The 16,866-nt window shown below is 37.5% G+C and overlaps 1 protein-coding gene across 1 annotated transcript; it reads left to right on the top strand.

The window, feature by feature from the left end:
* Nucleotides 1-15,638: 15,638 nt before the first annotated feature.
* Nucleotides 15,639-16,574, top strand: LOC311598265 (olfactory receptor 8G50-like; the record flags this gene model as incomplete). The annotated part of the gene is made up of 1 exon (XM_084783289.1): nucleotides 15,639-16,574. One exon carries the CDS (start codon nucleotides 15,639-15,641, stop codon nucleotides 16,572-16,574), a length of 936 nt encoding a protein of 311 aa, XP_084639415.1.
* Between the last annotated feature and the right edge of the window lie 292 nt (nucleotides 16,575-16,866).

The raw sequence follows: 16,866 nt of genomic DNA, 5'->3' as shown, positions 1-16,866 counted from the left end.
AGTGATCAAAGAAGCCTCTTTACAGCAAACAGACCGCATCACAAAAATCACATGTGTACACCATGCAGAGATCAGTGGATCCTGGGGAGCTCAGCACTAATTGATACATGGACTCCACAGTTACTGCATCTTTGTCTCAGGGAAATAACAGAAGATACATTGAAATAGTCTAAGATGCATAATAACAGGATGTTTGTTGTCAAACAGCCTTTCCTAGGAATGATGGCACAAAGAAAACTAGAACAGTAGCAAATCAATAGACATGTTAAAATTGAAGAGGTAAATTTTACAAAATTCTACATATAAACAAAGAACTATAAGCAACTAATGCTGCAAGAAGATTAAATAGACACTTTCAGGATTGGAGCCCCTTGTTAGCTGGTCAATGTAGAGTGGTCAGCCATGATTTGGCAGCTGGGGAGTTAACGCTGATAGTTGCTTATTTTTCTCATGAGCATATTTCTAGAATAATGAGAGTCAATAGGGAATGTTTATTTCCTGACATAAAGTACCTGAAGAAGTTAAACTCAGGACAGAGTTTCACAAGTGGCTGTGATTATGGGTATGAAATTGAAAACTGCAGAGGCCCAAACTAAGTGAGTCCTGGAAGAAGCTGACTTGAGATGCAGACCATGTTCAAAGGCACTGTTGCCACTGAAACTAGGACTTGCTTTTTTAATATGAACTGTAGCATGGTGAGTGCCTGCTTCTCTCATTTCTAGGATTAGTGTAATTTCAGAAGCGAGGTGATTGTGTTTGCCTCACATACTCACACTTGTCTCTTAGGACTATAAAGTCTGAAGCAATCACTGTAAAGTCAGGCTGAAGTAAATGAATAGCCTCCATTCATTCATTTAAATTCACTTATTCTGAAAGGTACCTTAAAAAACCTGTAATACGGCAGATGTATATAATTGAGGAGATTGACAAATAAGTCCAACTTGTCATCTGCCTAGTAGTGTAGTTTATAGACAGGAAAGTGTGTGGGTGAGAAATTACCAAATCCTTAGTATTTTGTTGTAAAAGGGAATTCATCCGGGCATGGTGGCACAGGCCTTTAATCCGGCACTAGGGAGGCAGAAGCAAGTGTGTTACTGTTAGTCTGTTTCTATCTGCTACTGGGTGGAACTTCTCAGAGAACAGTTATGCTATGGTTCATTCTGCAAGCTTAGCAGTGTATTATTAATAGTGTCAGGGGTGGGGGTCTCCCCCATCACTTTTTCAAGAAGAATGAACAGCAATCTAAAATGTAGACAGTGAAATGACTGTCTTATAGTCTAGGAACTGTAAGTAGCCAAATATGTCCATCACAGAAAAAGAGGGGTGTATGCATGAAGAATTTAGAGGGATCAACAAAGTATACACTTGTGGTTTTATGAAATAAATCAAGGGAATTATTTATATCTTTGAAAGTGAATCATCATCAGGCTTAGGGCTCAGTATAATCAGTGAGCAGGAATAGGTAACTTGTTCCCTTTTAAAAATAACAAACTGACATAATATTCCCTTATGGTTATTAAAGGGTGTGTTTTCTATTCTTTCAAAACATCATAAACTATCTTACAGCATGTAAGCCGCATACTAATTGTATCATCTTTAAGTGATTTCCAAGCATCTGTCAGCTTTTGTGTTTTCTATTGCTATTGTCCTTTGCTTAGCAAGAACATCCATAGCTAAAGCCGTAGCCTGAAATGTAGCATAATACCTTTATAATAATGCTAGGTAACTGCATGGAACACAGAAATAGAAGCCTTATCAGTGCCTTTGGACGATGGATACAGCTATGGTAAATAGTGATTACTAAAAGGCCTATTTGTTCAAACATCAGGCATCATAGTGACCTCATGGCTGTACGATGGCTCAGTGGTTCCTCATCTGAGAAGCCACATCATAGATCTTTCAGAAATCACTGTGTAATAATGTATTAGGATAATCTAAAATAATACAGTGTAATTTGCCATATTCTAAGATTTGCATTTTCATGAAAGATCTGCATTTCCCTTTGTTTTTTCTTAATCTATGAATTTCATTGTAGCCATGAACATTTGAAAGTAAACATATGTGGACAAAAGGCTATACTGTGTGATACACTACAGCTTCTGTCACAAGATTTTTTGTTTGTATGTTTGTTTTATTTTACTGGTAGGAAAAGAGGGATTTTGGAGCATGACATGTAAATCATAGACATTCAATAAAAGTAAAATAAATGTAACTTAAAAATGTATAATATTTATACACCATTTGACTCTTTCTGCTTCTGGGTTAACTCACTCATTATGATCATTTCTAGTTCAATCAATTTGTCCACAAATTTCAGGAATTCCTTGTTTTTAATAGCTGAGTAGTATTCCATGGTATATACTCACTTATATCTGCATACTAGCCCAAGGGGCATGTCCCATGAAAACCTTCACTTACCAGGAAACTGAGACAGAGGGGAGGACATCCTATTGGGACTCTAGATGAGAGAAGCATGGGAGAATAGCAAAGTAGAAGGATCCAGAGGGTCCTAGAAACCTACAAGAAAAATATTATGATAGGCAGATTTGGGCCCAGGGGTCCTGCTCAAACTATGGCACCAGCCAAGGACAATACAGGCAGTAAACTTCAAACTCCTACCCAGATCTAGCCAATGGACAGGACATTCTCCACAGTTGAGTGGAGAGTGGGGTATGACTTTCACATGTACTCTAGTGCCTCATATTTGACCATGTCCCCTGGAGGGGGAGACCTGGTGGCACTCAGAGGAAGGATAGCAGGCTACTAAGAAGTGACTTGATACCCTATGAGCATATACAGGAGGAGGTAATCCCCCTCAATCACAGTCATAAGGGAGGGGAGTAATGGGAAACTGGGAGGGAGGGAGGAATAGGAGGATACAAGGGATGGGATAACCATTGAGATGTAATAAGAATAAATTAATAAAATAAAATTTAAAAATTAAAATAATGTATAATATTTATATCAAGTTAGAAATGATTGGAATGTGTGACCATCACAAATTTTGTTTCCTTTCTTATTTGCTTCAATTTCTTATATTAACTAAATATTTTAGGTAAGTTCACACATGTACACAATGCGTACTGTCCACTCTCATGCTCTTCTCTTTTCCATTTCCCTACCACCTCTGGCTACACCCATCTTCCCTCCAAATATTTCTGTTATGTTCATGTCTAATTGTTTTATTCTTTGGCTCTAGGTTTGTAAGCCCACTTTCAAATATCAGAGCCCACAAAAGGTGCGAAGAGAGAACAAACTTCACAAACTTTTCCCGTGTACAAATACACACTCAATAATAAATAAAAATATTTTATTATATATTTATGATTTATTCCTTAAATATTTTATACATATGCACAATGATTTTTTTTTACACTGACACTCCACTCTCATCCTACATCTCCCTCTAGGTAGGCACATGTATGTGTATGTAAATATATCAGCAGCCACTAACAATATGGCTCCCCAGCTAGTGGTAGGGCCTCAGGATGCCTTCCCCATGTCACAATGAAATTTTAAATTGGTTGACTTTTTTCAGGTCCTGTGCATGTAATCATAGCTTCTTGCATTCTTCTGTGCAACAGGCATGCCATCTCTAGAAGACGGCAATAAAAAAGGATACATACAAAAAATTTCATCGAAAGTAAAAATGCTATGAATCTCTTTTAAACTAAAACATATTTTCTATAGTAGAATAACTATACATGTATAGAGAGCTATTCTTTAAACTTTTGTTTTGATATTTTTCTTATTCAGTACATAAACATATTTTTGTTGAATAAGTATGCCTGAATATTGTAATTTACACTTAAGTGTGGCTTTCTCACAAAGAGCCACAACAACTGAGCAGCTGCATGCTGATGACACATGTCTTGGGTTCATTCTTGCTCCAACACAGCTCATCTTTCATTCTGACTGCTTTGACTGAGACTTTTAACTTCTACCATCTATTAATAACCAACTTTGGGCTACATTGAATCGTTGCTTAAATCCTAGCCTGAATATCTTCATTTATACCATTCTCAATCGTTGTTGCTTTAAACTCTCATTAGGTCGTAGAGAAGAGTTGTCTCTCAGAAGTATATCCAGCTGTCTGTTAGGTTCAAAACCTTCTTCACAAGCAGACTCTTAGTTTGTTTTTTAAATCATTTTCTTTGGAGCTTGAATGGGACTAATCACAGACCAGGTACTCACAGTAAGTTTACTTTTGCTAATAAATGCCCAGTTTTGTTTAATTTTGTTTCATAAAATCCATTTTCTGAAAATATATCTGTTGGAAAATTGAATAGTTTATCATGACAGCATATTCAGACAAAGATTTCCTATAATATCTTTCTGAGGAAGGGTCTTATGTATTTCATTCTGGTCTCAAACTCAATATACAATCTTAGATGACATTCCCCATGCTAAATTGCATTATACACAGTTTCTATAGTATGGAGTCTTGACCCCATGGCTATGTGCATGCTAGGCAGATATCCTGTGGGCTAAGCTACATCTCCAGCCCAATTTCTTTACAGATATAAAACAGAAGCATTTAGATGATTTTAAATTCAAAGACATGCTGACATGCCCAGGCTCAGTGCTGCCAAATCAGTACATCATCTCAGGCAACAACTGAAGTGTCAGTTTCTAAAAGAAGCTGCCTGGGTAGATTGACTGAGAGCCCAGTGGTGATCTCTATGTGAATGTTCCTCATTCCTGTCCCAGAGAACTCTAGTAATTCTGGAAGCTGATAGCACAGGCAAGAAGCCTGCCAGTTGGCATGGTAGGATGGGTAGATGCTCTCAAAGATGCAATGCTCTAATCTTGGAACTCTAGCTGCATCCTTCCTCACCTCTCAGTCCCCCTCTCCCTCCCTCTCCCCCTCTCCCTCCCCATCCTACTGCGTAGGGTGTAGTTTCCCTAATTTCATTCTCTGCCCATTTGTCATTTGTTTATGGGAGGCGTAATGATTTTGTTTGTTTGTTTTGGTTTGTTTTGCAAAGTCGGGAAACAAACAAAAAATAAATAGATGTAAAATAAAATAAACAGCAAGGACACTTGAAAACCTACTTTTTTACACAATACATTGCTAAATTATTATATGTATACAACTATACAACATTATATATTGTGGGTTTTTTTTGGACTAAAGCTAAACCATATGACTTTATTATTACCTTTTTTTTTCTCCTTTATTAATTTAATTTATTCTTGTTACATCTCAATGATTATCCCATCCCTTGTATCCTCCCATTCTTCCCTCCCTCCCATTTTCCCCTTATTCCTCTCCCCTATGACTGTTCCTGAGGGGGATTACCTCCCCCTGTATATGTTCATAGGGTATCAAGTCTCTTCTTGGTAACCTGCTGTCCTTCCTCTGAGTGCCACCAGGTCTCCCCCTCCAGGGGACATGGTCAGAGGTGAGGCACCAGAGTATATGAGAAAGTAATATCCCACTCTCCACTCTACTGTGGAGAGTGTTCTGTCCTTTGGCTAGATCTGGGTAGGGGTTTAAGGTTTACCGCCTGTATTGTCCTTGGCTGGTGCCTTAGTTTGAGCAGGACCCCTGAGCCCAAATCTGCCTATCATAATGTTCTACTTGTAGGCTTCTAGGACCCTCTGGATCCTTCTACTTTAATGAGTGAGTTAACCCAGAAGCAGAAAGACTCAAATGGTATATACTCACTTATATCTGCATATTAGCCCAAGAGGCATGTCCCACGAAAGCCTTCACTTACCAGGAAACTGAGACAGAGGGGAGGACATTTTAGTGGGACTATAGATGAGAGAATCATGGGAGAATGGCAACATTATATATTGTATAACTAGAATCACTTGTGATGTGATGATATCTTGAGCCAATCCCTTTTGTCTAATATCTTCTGTTCTTTGACCAGTAGTTTCTCAGTTGGCTTCAGTCCTAACCAGTTGTGACTATCATTTTACTTTGTTTCATTCAGACTGACTCTTTTTACATTCCATGTATAAGTGAGTGTATTCTCTATTTATCTGTGTCTTTTCACTTAGCGTGCTATTCTCCAAGTTCATCTATCTTCTTGGGAGGAACAGGTTTCTTCTCCTTCTTCCTTCTCCTTTTTCTCCTTCTTTTTCTTCCTTCTTCCTTCTGCTTCTTCTTCCTTATTATTCCTTCTTCCTTCTTTCTTCTTCTTATTCCTTCTTCTTCTTCTCTGACTTGTTCTCTTCCTCTTCTTTTCTTTTTCTCATTCTCCTTTTCCTCCTCCTCCTCCTCCTCCTTCTATTCTTCTTTCTCCTCCTCCTCCTCCTTCTGTTTTTCAAGACACAGTTTTTCTGTATGCCTGGCCGCCCCATACTCACTTTGTAGACCAGGTTGGCCTTGAACTCACAGAGATCCACCTGCCTCTGCCTCTGCCTCCCAAGTGCTGGGATTAAAAGCATATGGCACCATTCCAGGATCTAATGTTTTCTTTTTAAATCTTGCATCCAACCACTTTGCTGAAGGTGTTTATCAGCTGTAGGAGATCTCTGGTAGAATGTTGGAGTCATCTATGTGTACTATCATATCATCTGTGAATAGTGATGCTCTCAGTTTAATTTGTTTGATGATGGCTATCAGCTTGCTGTATATACCCTTTATTATGTTTAGGTATAGTTTTTTTGTTTTTGATCTCTGACCTCTTCAAGACTTTCATAATGAAGGCACATTGTATTTTGTCAAAGGCTTTTTCAGCATCTAATGAAATGATCATGTGATTTTTTTTCTTTCAGCTTGTTTATATTTTGAATTACATTGATGGATTTATGTATGTTGAGCCATCCCTGAATCAATGAGATGAAGCCTACTTGATGATAGTGGATCGTGCATTAGATGTGCTCTTGGATTCAGTTTGAAAGTATATTATTTTGTATCAATGTCCATGAATGAAGTACATCTGAAATTCTTTTTCTTTATTGAATCTTTGTGTTGTTAGGGTATCAGGGGGACTGTGGCTTCATAGATAGACCTTGGCAGTGTTCTTCCTGTTTCTATTTTCTGGAATAGTTTGAGAAGTGTTAGTATCAGATCTTTGAATGTCTGGTAATTTTGTGCTAAAACCATCTGGCCCTGTGGTTTCTTTTTGGTTGAGAAGTTTTTGATGACTGTTTCTGTTTCTTTTTTTAAGATTTTTAATTTAACCTTAGTGATTGAAATCTATCAAGAAAATCACCCATTTCTTTAGATTCCCCTATTTTGTGGAATACAAGTTTTTGAAGTAAGACTTAATGATTTTTTTCCTCAGTGTCTGTTATATGTTCACCTTATCATATCTGATTTTGTTAATTTGTGTCGGGTCCCAGCCATGGGAAAAATCAAATCAGGGTTTACCTGAAAGAGCGAGTGGGGATTGAAAGGAGGATACAGAGACACGAGAAATAACGAATCAAGTCAGGAGATTTCTGATCAAGATTCACTTTATTGCCAACCAGCAGGAACATATATAGGGCAAGGTCAATAGGATCTGTTCTTATCTCACTCACCCTAGCCCCCGGGCAAGAATGCAATAGCCTAAATCGTTCCCTGTAGAACTTCCTAGTTCTCTGAGTAGTTCCTTGTAAGAACGTCCTAGATCCTCTGGGTGGTTCCAAGTTGAGACTTCTCTACTTCTTTCAAAGGTAAATAGTCCAAGGATAGCCTAGAACACAACACCTCCTGGTGAAGTAAAGGTCAGCAACTCGAAGGTCACAGCATACAGCCTAAGCACAGGATTTCTGACATGACAGAATTTGGCACGGGTCCCCACAAATTTGGATACTCTCCTTCTGCCTATTAGTTAGTTTGGCTAAGGGTTTGTCTATCTTGCTGATTTTCCCAAAGAAACAGCTCTTGGTTTCATTGATTCTTTGTTCTGTTTTAAATCTAACATATCTATTGGACTTCATGCCATTTCATCATAATCCTCAGCACCATTCTGAGCAGGCACACGTCTTACAGTGACTTGAAAAGCCAATGGTGATGGTGGGACTCTGGGGGGTTCCTCTATGGGAACATTTTCCTCCAAAGACCCTTTTGTTTTTCTGTTCTCCTGTTCTTGTAGTATTTTTACATCCTTTCCAGCTTCCTGTTTCTCTCTGCCCTCTTACACATGCTGGTGCTCTGCCCACCTGGCCCACGGAGCAGGGTGGGGCAACAATTGTGGGAAACACTTGCTCTCAATTACCAGGATTTTCTCCTTTACTAATGGCATCTTCGTTTTCCAATTGCTTCAACCTCTATCTTTGAATTTTCTAGTTGTACTACCAACTCTGCAATCCTTTCCAGAATGATAGAATTTACTGACCCTTCCAGTTTTGCACCTTATCAATCTTTCTTCCAATCCTTTAAAATATGTTATACAGTAAAAAGACCAAGAAAAAAAAACAAAAGATTCCATCTGGATATAACGGGGAAGGCAGGAAAGGACTTTGTAACAGCAGCTGTAATTTTGCCCAACACCCTGAGAAAGCATTACTATCTATTGAAACCCATTATCTTCCTCCACAACATTAGAAGTTAAGTTACCCATGATGCCCAGAGCACTTTGGGTGCCAACAGAGTATTTGGAATACTTTAATGCCTGACATGATGTATACTGTAAATTTGTGACAAAAAGTTTGAACTTTAATTTTGCAGAGGATTAATTAAATTAAAAATATGTACCAAAGTAAATATTTAATAGAGTTAAATTATAACAAAGTAAAATAAAGCACAAACAAATAAAAAATAACCCAGCTGATTAAATTCACCTGTACACATTTACTAATTAAATTTTCAGGAAAAGAATTGGCTCAAGATTTAGAAATTCATTCAAATTACCACCATTTTAGCAAATAAAAACATCCAAATTTTGTTATTTGAGCATCTATGACGGTGGATATGTTCATCTATGTAGTTGACACAATTTATATAACATAACACAAAACCACATTCTTGCCATCCTTGCTTTAGAAGCTAGAACAGTCAGTGCATAGCGAATGTTTTATCTTAGCTCCAAATTTCCTTCTAATAAAGATAATCAAGTGAGGTGCAGGGTTGATGTTCAACTCTGTTTCCTTTTGCCATCAGCTCATTTTTTTTCTGCCTGTGGCACAGAGAAGCTGTGTAGCTCTTTCTCAAAAGGGAGCTGTGTGCCACTTCCAGAATGCATGCTGTTGTAACCTTATAAAACAGCTATGAGGTTATATTCACTCCATCTGTATGAGAAATACAATTAAAGCTAGAGCTGTGAGCCACCCATATGGGTGTTAGAAACAGAACTTGGGTCTTCTGCAAGACTAGAAATTGTTCTTATCCTTTGAACCCCTCTCCAGCACCATGACAATGGTTGCTAACTAAACATATTTTAAAATGGAACACCATGGACATTTATATAAAATAAGAAAGTCAGAAAGGATATAACAAAATAGCTACTAATCAGATGTACTTCTGTGTATTGTGGCTTAAATGAATGTCTTTTTTTTTAAATATAGAAGTAATCCTATGTATTTTATAGAATTCTACTCATATTTATGCTTAGGTAAAAAAAGTAACAGTTCATTTTAAGCTTATAATAAAATAAAGCCATACACGTTCGGAATTCTTGGTCATGAAATATTCTTTTATGCTTTGTTTCTTAGCAATATGGAGAGCAGAGGAACCTGGAATTCTCTTTGATAGGTGTGCCAGCATTTAATAATTTCTACTTGGAGTCTTATCCCTATAATTGTGAGAAGAAGCATGCTTTAACTGGGGTCTGTCTCCTGCAAGCATTTCCAGAGCCCATTTTATCAGGACATAGGAATGCAAAAAGCAAAGTAACAGATGTATAGTGGCTACAGTAACGTATGACTTCCCAAACTAAACCAAACCAAATAAATGTGTTCATTATTCACATTCCTCCATGACATCACCAAGTGTGGGAGAAGAGGTCTGAGGAAGAACAGATATCCTGGCTTCCCTCTTCCTTCCCTTTTGTGTTGTGTTTTAAAAGATTAGCACCAATGTGCTCCCTGTCTCTTTAAATCATTTCTGGGTCCTCTGACCTGTTTAATGTTGTTTGTCTCTGCAACAAGAGATAACATTGTCGTCTTCCTCCCTGTGGCTTGGATTAACATGTAGTGGACATTTTTCCTAGTTATGTGAGCGATGATGCAGTCTATTAGATCAATAGCCCAAAACAAGCCAAGCCTCATCACACACTCATCACATGAAGGAGACACCATAGTTGAAGCAAAACAAAAACATCCACATAATTCAATAATGAAAAATACGTAATGTAGCATATTTTAAAACAAAACCCTAAACATTTTATGAGATTGGTGTGTACAATAGGAAACAATTATCTACAATAACCATGTATCATGGTTCTCTAGATTAATGGATCCTATATACAGCCACATTGTTTATTTTGACCTATAGTTCCCTACGCCCAAGCACTGTTCATTATGTTTCTCCTCTGTTTTTATTTATGCAGTTCGAAGTTATAAAAGAAAGGAAGAACATGTAGTATTTTGTTTCTCTACCCATCTCATTAAGGGGTGAGTAACAAATAAGAACCAGTTCTATGGTTTATTTACAAATAAAGAAACTATCTCATGGAGTGTATGGGCACATCACGAGTTTTTTTCCTTCATGGACATTCATGGCTCTCAGTTAAATTGGAGAATCAGTGGTTTCGACGTTTAAGCCATATAGTCTCTTGCTGATGTATCCAACTGGTCCATGTTTGCCCACACAGATAAAATTCAAATACCTGGACAGATACCCACAGAAAATGAGTGTAAAATTTAGTGTAGAGAAATAAGACCATTTATTGAAAAGCATATATAACCAAACTTTAGTCAGAAGATATATGCTGTGAGAATAGATATTGAAGGTATAAGGATTCTAATAAGGAAAGCTGTAGATCATATCACAAAGTCCAGCCATAGGAAAATATCATCAATATTCAGCAAGCTTTCCCTTCTCTGTATATGAGACAGATGCATAATATGAACCACATCATCACAGGCATTCAGTGTGATTGGCTATTATAAGGAAACTTGTTGCACAATGCAAAGTTCTTAATAATGGAAGAAGTAAGTAATGTAACATCACATACATGTGGAAAACTACAGAAGGAATATCATCAAATTGTCTGACAATAGAGATTGCTTTCTGACAATGATTGATTTCTGTCTTTGTGGGGCAATAACGGAATATATTTTCACAAGATGAGATGCTTACCAAAGCACTGGGCTACACAATCCTATGAGACTATAATGAAGTGTTCTTGGAGGATCCATGAGTATATGGACTGCTTATGTCATGACAGGATTCACTGTTCTCCCGGAGGGCCTAGTCCTAAGCACAGTGTTTAGTGTGAGGGTGTGCTGAGAGGTCGGCCTGTAGCCTATGTGATGAGAAAGGAAGCTTTGACTTTCACACCCAAGAATGATCACAAACAGCCCGGTTAGCTGGGTGCTTTATTTACCTCCCTGAGCTAGCAGGTTTTTCACCCAAGCATTTGGTTCTTGAGTCTTTATTTGTAAAATGTAACGATCTGGGATTTCATTTAAAACAATGCAAGGCTACACATAGAAACCCTGCTCCCAAAGGCACAAAAAGCAAAAGAAAAATAACCCTACAAACAAACAAACCCTCAGAAACCAAAAACCAAAAAGAGAAGACTAGAAAATGGTCAAAATGGGGAAAATGTCAATAGAATGACAAGATATTGATTCTCCAAGTAGATGGAAAAGACTAGAAAGAAAATTCAGAAATTATTTTTAGGTAGGAAGATGTCTTCATAAGATATTTAAGAACCATACTTGGTAGCCTTAATTACTAGTCTTAACCTAAGGATTGCTACAATTTACAACAGAGAGAATATTATACACAGGGGAGTTAATGAGTGTCTCACAATCCATAAAAAACAACTTCTAATTGCTTCTACTTTCCACCAGTTCATCCCTTATGAAAGTATTTCTTCAGAGAGTTCCCTTCTATAAATAGTTATGACTTTACTTAAGTATGAACCATTTTTGTAAATAATGACATTTTGGTATATTCTTTGGGTTGAAGCATGAGGAAGCTGTTAGGCGAATCACAACATTTGGCTCATAATGTGTATGTGAGCCACAGAGCAACTAAGATCTGGAATCTGATGCTGAAAACAAAGGGAGCCAGAAGTCTGTTTTGAAGCACCAGCATCAGCTTCATTCTGAGCTCTTTGCTTCAGAAAGCATTTAGCCTAGCTGAATTCAGATCTGAACAAAGTTTCCTTTAAAGAAAGAGTAAGTACCTGAATTCCATTTGTGCTTTTTAACCTCCCCACATGTTGTAAGACCCACATTCAGAGTAGTGTCCCCACAACCTTGGGGGTTTTCTGACATTATCTGAAAGACATCAGTCAAATTTTGTTGAACTACATCACAACAGTGCTCAAACTATCTGACTGCTTATAATTGGCATTTCAGGTTTTTAGGGTTTTTTTCTTTTTTTTTAGTTTTAAAACACAAGCATGCTTTATAATGTGACTACAAATCTTTAATCAGGAACAGAGGATAAAAACATGTTATACTGTTTTTTGTACAGTCTGTTTCACTTTCTGGATGATGTTGTTGAATATCTAGACCTAGATATATACTATTTTAAAAATATTTCATCCTGTCTAAGACAATATTATTAAATGTAAAAAGATACAGGCTTTTAATAATACTATATTATGTTGTTATTTCCATGGATGTCTGCTATATGTTTGAATGAAGATCTTTGGTTTGTTTCAGAAAGTGTTCTAAATAATTATTTCCATGCAGCTATATAATTGTTTCAGACTATTTTTTTAAAAATCATTCTTTCTTCATTAAATTTTATGATTAAAACAAAACACAATTAGTCACTGGCATAACAAGTTATTGCCAGTTCAAATTTCCTAATATACGTTGCCATAATTATGCAAATGGCTTCTACTCTTGACTATTATAACTTTGTATGCTTTTTCTGATGAGGAAATGTGAGCCCAATACTTTGCTGTTCTATATCAAACCACTGTTGATTATTCCAGGTTCGGGTTCTTATGAGCATTTTAGAATCATCTTGTGAATACATGCGGTTATCAGAGCAGGGCTCTTGTAGGCAGCACATTGCACTGGAAACACTTGAGATGGACAGACATTTACATGGAGTGAATGTGTTCAACTCTTCAACATAAAATTCCTTTCAATTTATCCCAAAAAAGCACCTTTTCTCCTCACAACAACATGTTACAATATTCTATTGAAAACGGATTTTTCATAATTATATTTTGATTACAGTTATCGCTCCACCAGTTTCTCCCAGATCCTCCTCATTTCCCCATTCTTCAAAATCTACACCTTTTTTCTTTTATTAGAATGAAAAAAGGCATCTAAAATTGGTAAAATAAAATAAACTAAAAGAAACCAAATTAGAGTAGAACAAATTAACCGAAAAGAAGAACCAAAGAAAAAGTGCAAGAACATAGAGAAACATACATTCACACACAGATAGAAAGCCTATAAAAACATTAGGAGAAACCAATATCTATATGTAAAATATCTATATGGGGAGGAGAAAGCCCAGATAAAGCACTTGGAAACAAAATAAATGAAAAATTAAAATTAAAACAACTTAAAAACTCGGAAGGTACCATCAAGAGCATTTTGTGTTGGTCTTCTACTGCTGACATCGGGCCTGACATTAAATGTAGTTTGTATACCCATTGGGGGGGAGGTATTTTGACTTCAAGTGATTATCAATCAAAAAGAGCTTCTAGGTTAGGAATGAGGGCATGTGTCTTCTTCCCCACTTAAGGCCGAGGCCCCTTATGACTTAGACCTGTGCAGCTCCTGTGAATGATGGCATTATCTCTGTGAATTCCTATGTGCATCAGTCCTAATGTGTTTAAAAGGTCTTTTTTTTATTGTTGTCCTTTATTCTCACTGGCTTTTCCATTCTTCCTGCCTCCTCTTCTACAGTTTACTGAGCACTGAGGGGAAGGATTTTTATAGAGATATCCCATTTAGGGTTGAGTGTTCCAGCGTCTCCCACTTCTGCATATGGTCCAGGTGTGATTTTCTGGTTTTGTTCTTAACCACTGGAGAAGGAAGCATCATCGCTGACGATGGCAGAACAAGATACTCTCCTATGAGTAGAGTAGTAGTATGTCATTAGGAGTCATTTTATTGCTACAGTCCTTTAGTGGAACAGTAGTATATAGCTTCCTCTAGATCTTTGGCCTATCCACTATCAGATTCTTGTCCATCCAGTCAGTGTTAGGCATGGGTTACATTGGATGGATGTGAGACAAGCAGATAGTGGTTAGTTTCTCTCACAACTTTTGTGACACTATCGCATCTGTTTGTCTTGCAGACAGGTCACCATTGTAGTTCACAGGGTTTGCAGCTTGGCTGATGTTTACACTTCTAATTTGGTAGTGTGCAGAGTACCTTTCAGTAATATGAACACTAGTTAGTAGGGGTGAAGGCTCCAGGTATGTATCAGCTCAACTTCTCTTTGTTCTTTAATCTATTAGGTGATGCTTTCAATAATAAGGTCATACCATCAATTTGTGGAGCACATCCAATAGCCTCGCTGATGCATTGGGTTTTTTGAAGGTTTCCACCGGATGCCTTTGTCTGACAACTTGATAAGATGTAACATATTCCTCACACTGAAGGTTTCATTTAGTGGCAGGAGACATCCAGTTGGGACTTCGTCTTCCCTGTTATTTTGTTATTTCAATGTATGTTTCTTTAGTATTTGTCTATATTATAAAAAGCTTCTACTATGATAGATTTCCATTAGACCCCATAGGACAGGTCTTATGGAAGGCAAATGCAGAGGCAGTAAGAAGCAGCTAAAATGTCTTACAATTTTAAGATCACAGCCTTAAATTATTTCCTTAAGTTTTTCTACATAGGTCATTCTTTTCATTTTTTTCAATTGGATTATTTGCTTTTTGTTGCAAGTTTATAGAAACATAACTTACCTTTAGACTGTTTGCTATTTAGTGACCTCACCTGACCCTAACTGTAGGTAGTGGTATTGTTTATGGATGTGTTGAGATTTTAATATATACATGATTATATAATGTACAAAGAAACCTTTTTTTTGTCCTACCAAGATGATTATACTTGCCTCTACATTGCTTAATCTAGCACCCATAGTATGAAACTGAATAGGATAGAAGGAATTTTTGTTTTTGCTTTTTGTTTGTTTTAGCTAAGGGAGGAGAGAGAAGTTTTTTAGACTTTTACTGGTAAATATGGTATTGGTCACTGATACGTGTTGGTCATTGATGTTGTTATTATCTCAACATATCAAAATTTGTTTTGCATCTGGAGTCAGTCCTAATATGATTACAATTCAGGCATGGAAACCTATTGAAACACTCATGTCAAGTTCTTAGAGTAATTATTGTGTGGTTCACACTTGGATATTACATGTAAGCCTAGAACCTAGAGCATAAGTGAGGACTGTCTTGTCTAATATTTGATTACAGGCCTCATATATTTGGATTCCAGGACTCTGACTAAAAATATTGACTAGAAATTTGCAAGGAGCTGGAGATATTTGATGGAAAAGACTTGAAATATTTTTGTAACTTTATTATGTAAAAGAAAATTAAGTATCTGTCTTAAAAAGTTATTTCTCTTTCAGCTTAGGAGCCCAGAAGAAAATGGCAGAAGGAAATTATTCCACTATGACAGAATTTGTCCTCGCTGGCTTAACAGAGAAGCCAGGGCTCCAGCTGCCCCTGTTCTTCCTCTTCCTGGGAATCTATGCAGTCACAGTCCTAGGGAACCTGGGCATGGTCATGCTAATCCTGCTCAGCTCTCACCTCCACACCCCCATGTACTTCTTCCTCAGTAATCTGTCTTTTGTTGACCTCTGCCAGTCCAGTGTCATCATGCCCAAAATGCTGGAAACATTTTTAATGGTGAAGAGTGTAATTTCTTATGCAGGATGCATGGCTCAGTTTTACTTCTTCGATGTTTTTGCTGTTTCAGAGTGTCACATGCTGGCTGCCATGGCCTATGACCGCTATGTAGCCATCTGTAACCCCTTGCTGTATAATGTTAAGATGTCCTACAAAGTGTGTTCCTGGATGGTAGTGGGGGTATACAGTGTAGGCTTGGTGTGTGCCACAGGGGAAACAGTCTGCCTGCTTAGACTGATTTTCTGCAAAGCTGGTGATATAAACCACTACTTCTGTGATCTTTTACCACTGTTGGAACAATCCTGCTCCAGTATATTTATCAATGAAACACTAGGACTGTCCTTTGGTTCATTTAACATCATTGTTCCAGCTTTGACCATCCTCAGCTCCTACATCTTCATCATCATCGGCATCCTCCGCATTCCTTCTACAGAGGGCAGGTCCAAAGCCTTCAGCACCTGCAGTTCCCACATCTTGGCTGTTGCTGTTTTCTTTGGATCTTTATCATTCATGTACCTGCAGCCATCATCAGTCAGCTCCATGGACCAAGGGAAAGTGTCCTCTGTGTTTTATACTATTATTGTTCCCATGCTGAACCCACTGATCTACAGTCTTAGAAATAAGGATGTCAAAGTTGCTCTCTATAAATTTGTAGGAAGAAGACAATTCATGTGAAATGGAGAATGTTGTTAAGCAATTTTTTCCCCCTGAGGAGCCTTTGGAAGTAGACAGTGGAGACATGTAGGCATCCTCCTGAGTCATAAAGAGTACAGTGCAAACATTCTGTTCAGCCTCATGAGTCATGAGGTTTTGCTAATGCTTGATTATTTTGAATAAAAGTGACAAGGGCAGTATTGGATTCTGAGGTTGGAATCCACCACCTCTCTGGGGTGCCCATAGTCTGCCTGTCCATAAGTACATATATTGCTTCTAAATAGGTTTTTAGATAGCAAATAAAACCCACATA

Source organism: Acomys minous, assembly GCF_964271855.1.
Source record: "Acomys minous genome assembly, chromosome: 5".
Lineage (NCBI taxonomy): Eukaryota > Metazoa > Chordata > Mammalia > Rodentia > Muridae > Acomys > Acomys minous.
The sequence above is the reverse complement of the archived record's forward strand: the minus strand, read 5'-3'. Positions and strand labels throughout refer to the sequence as shown.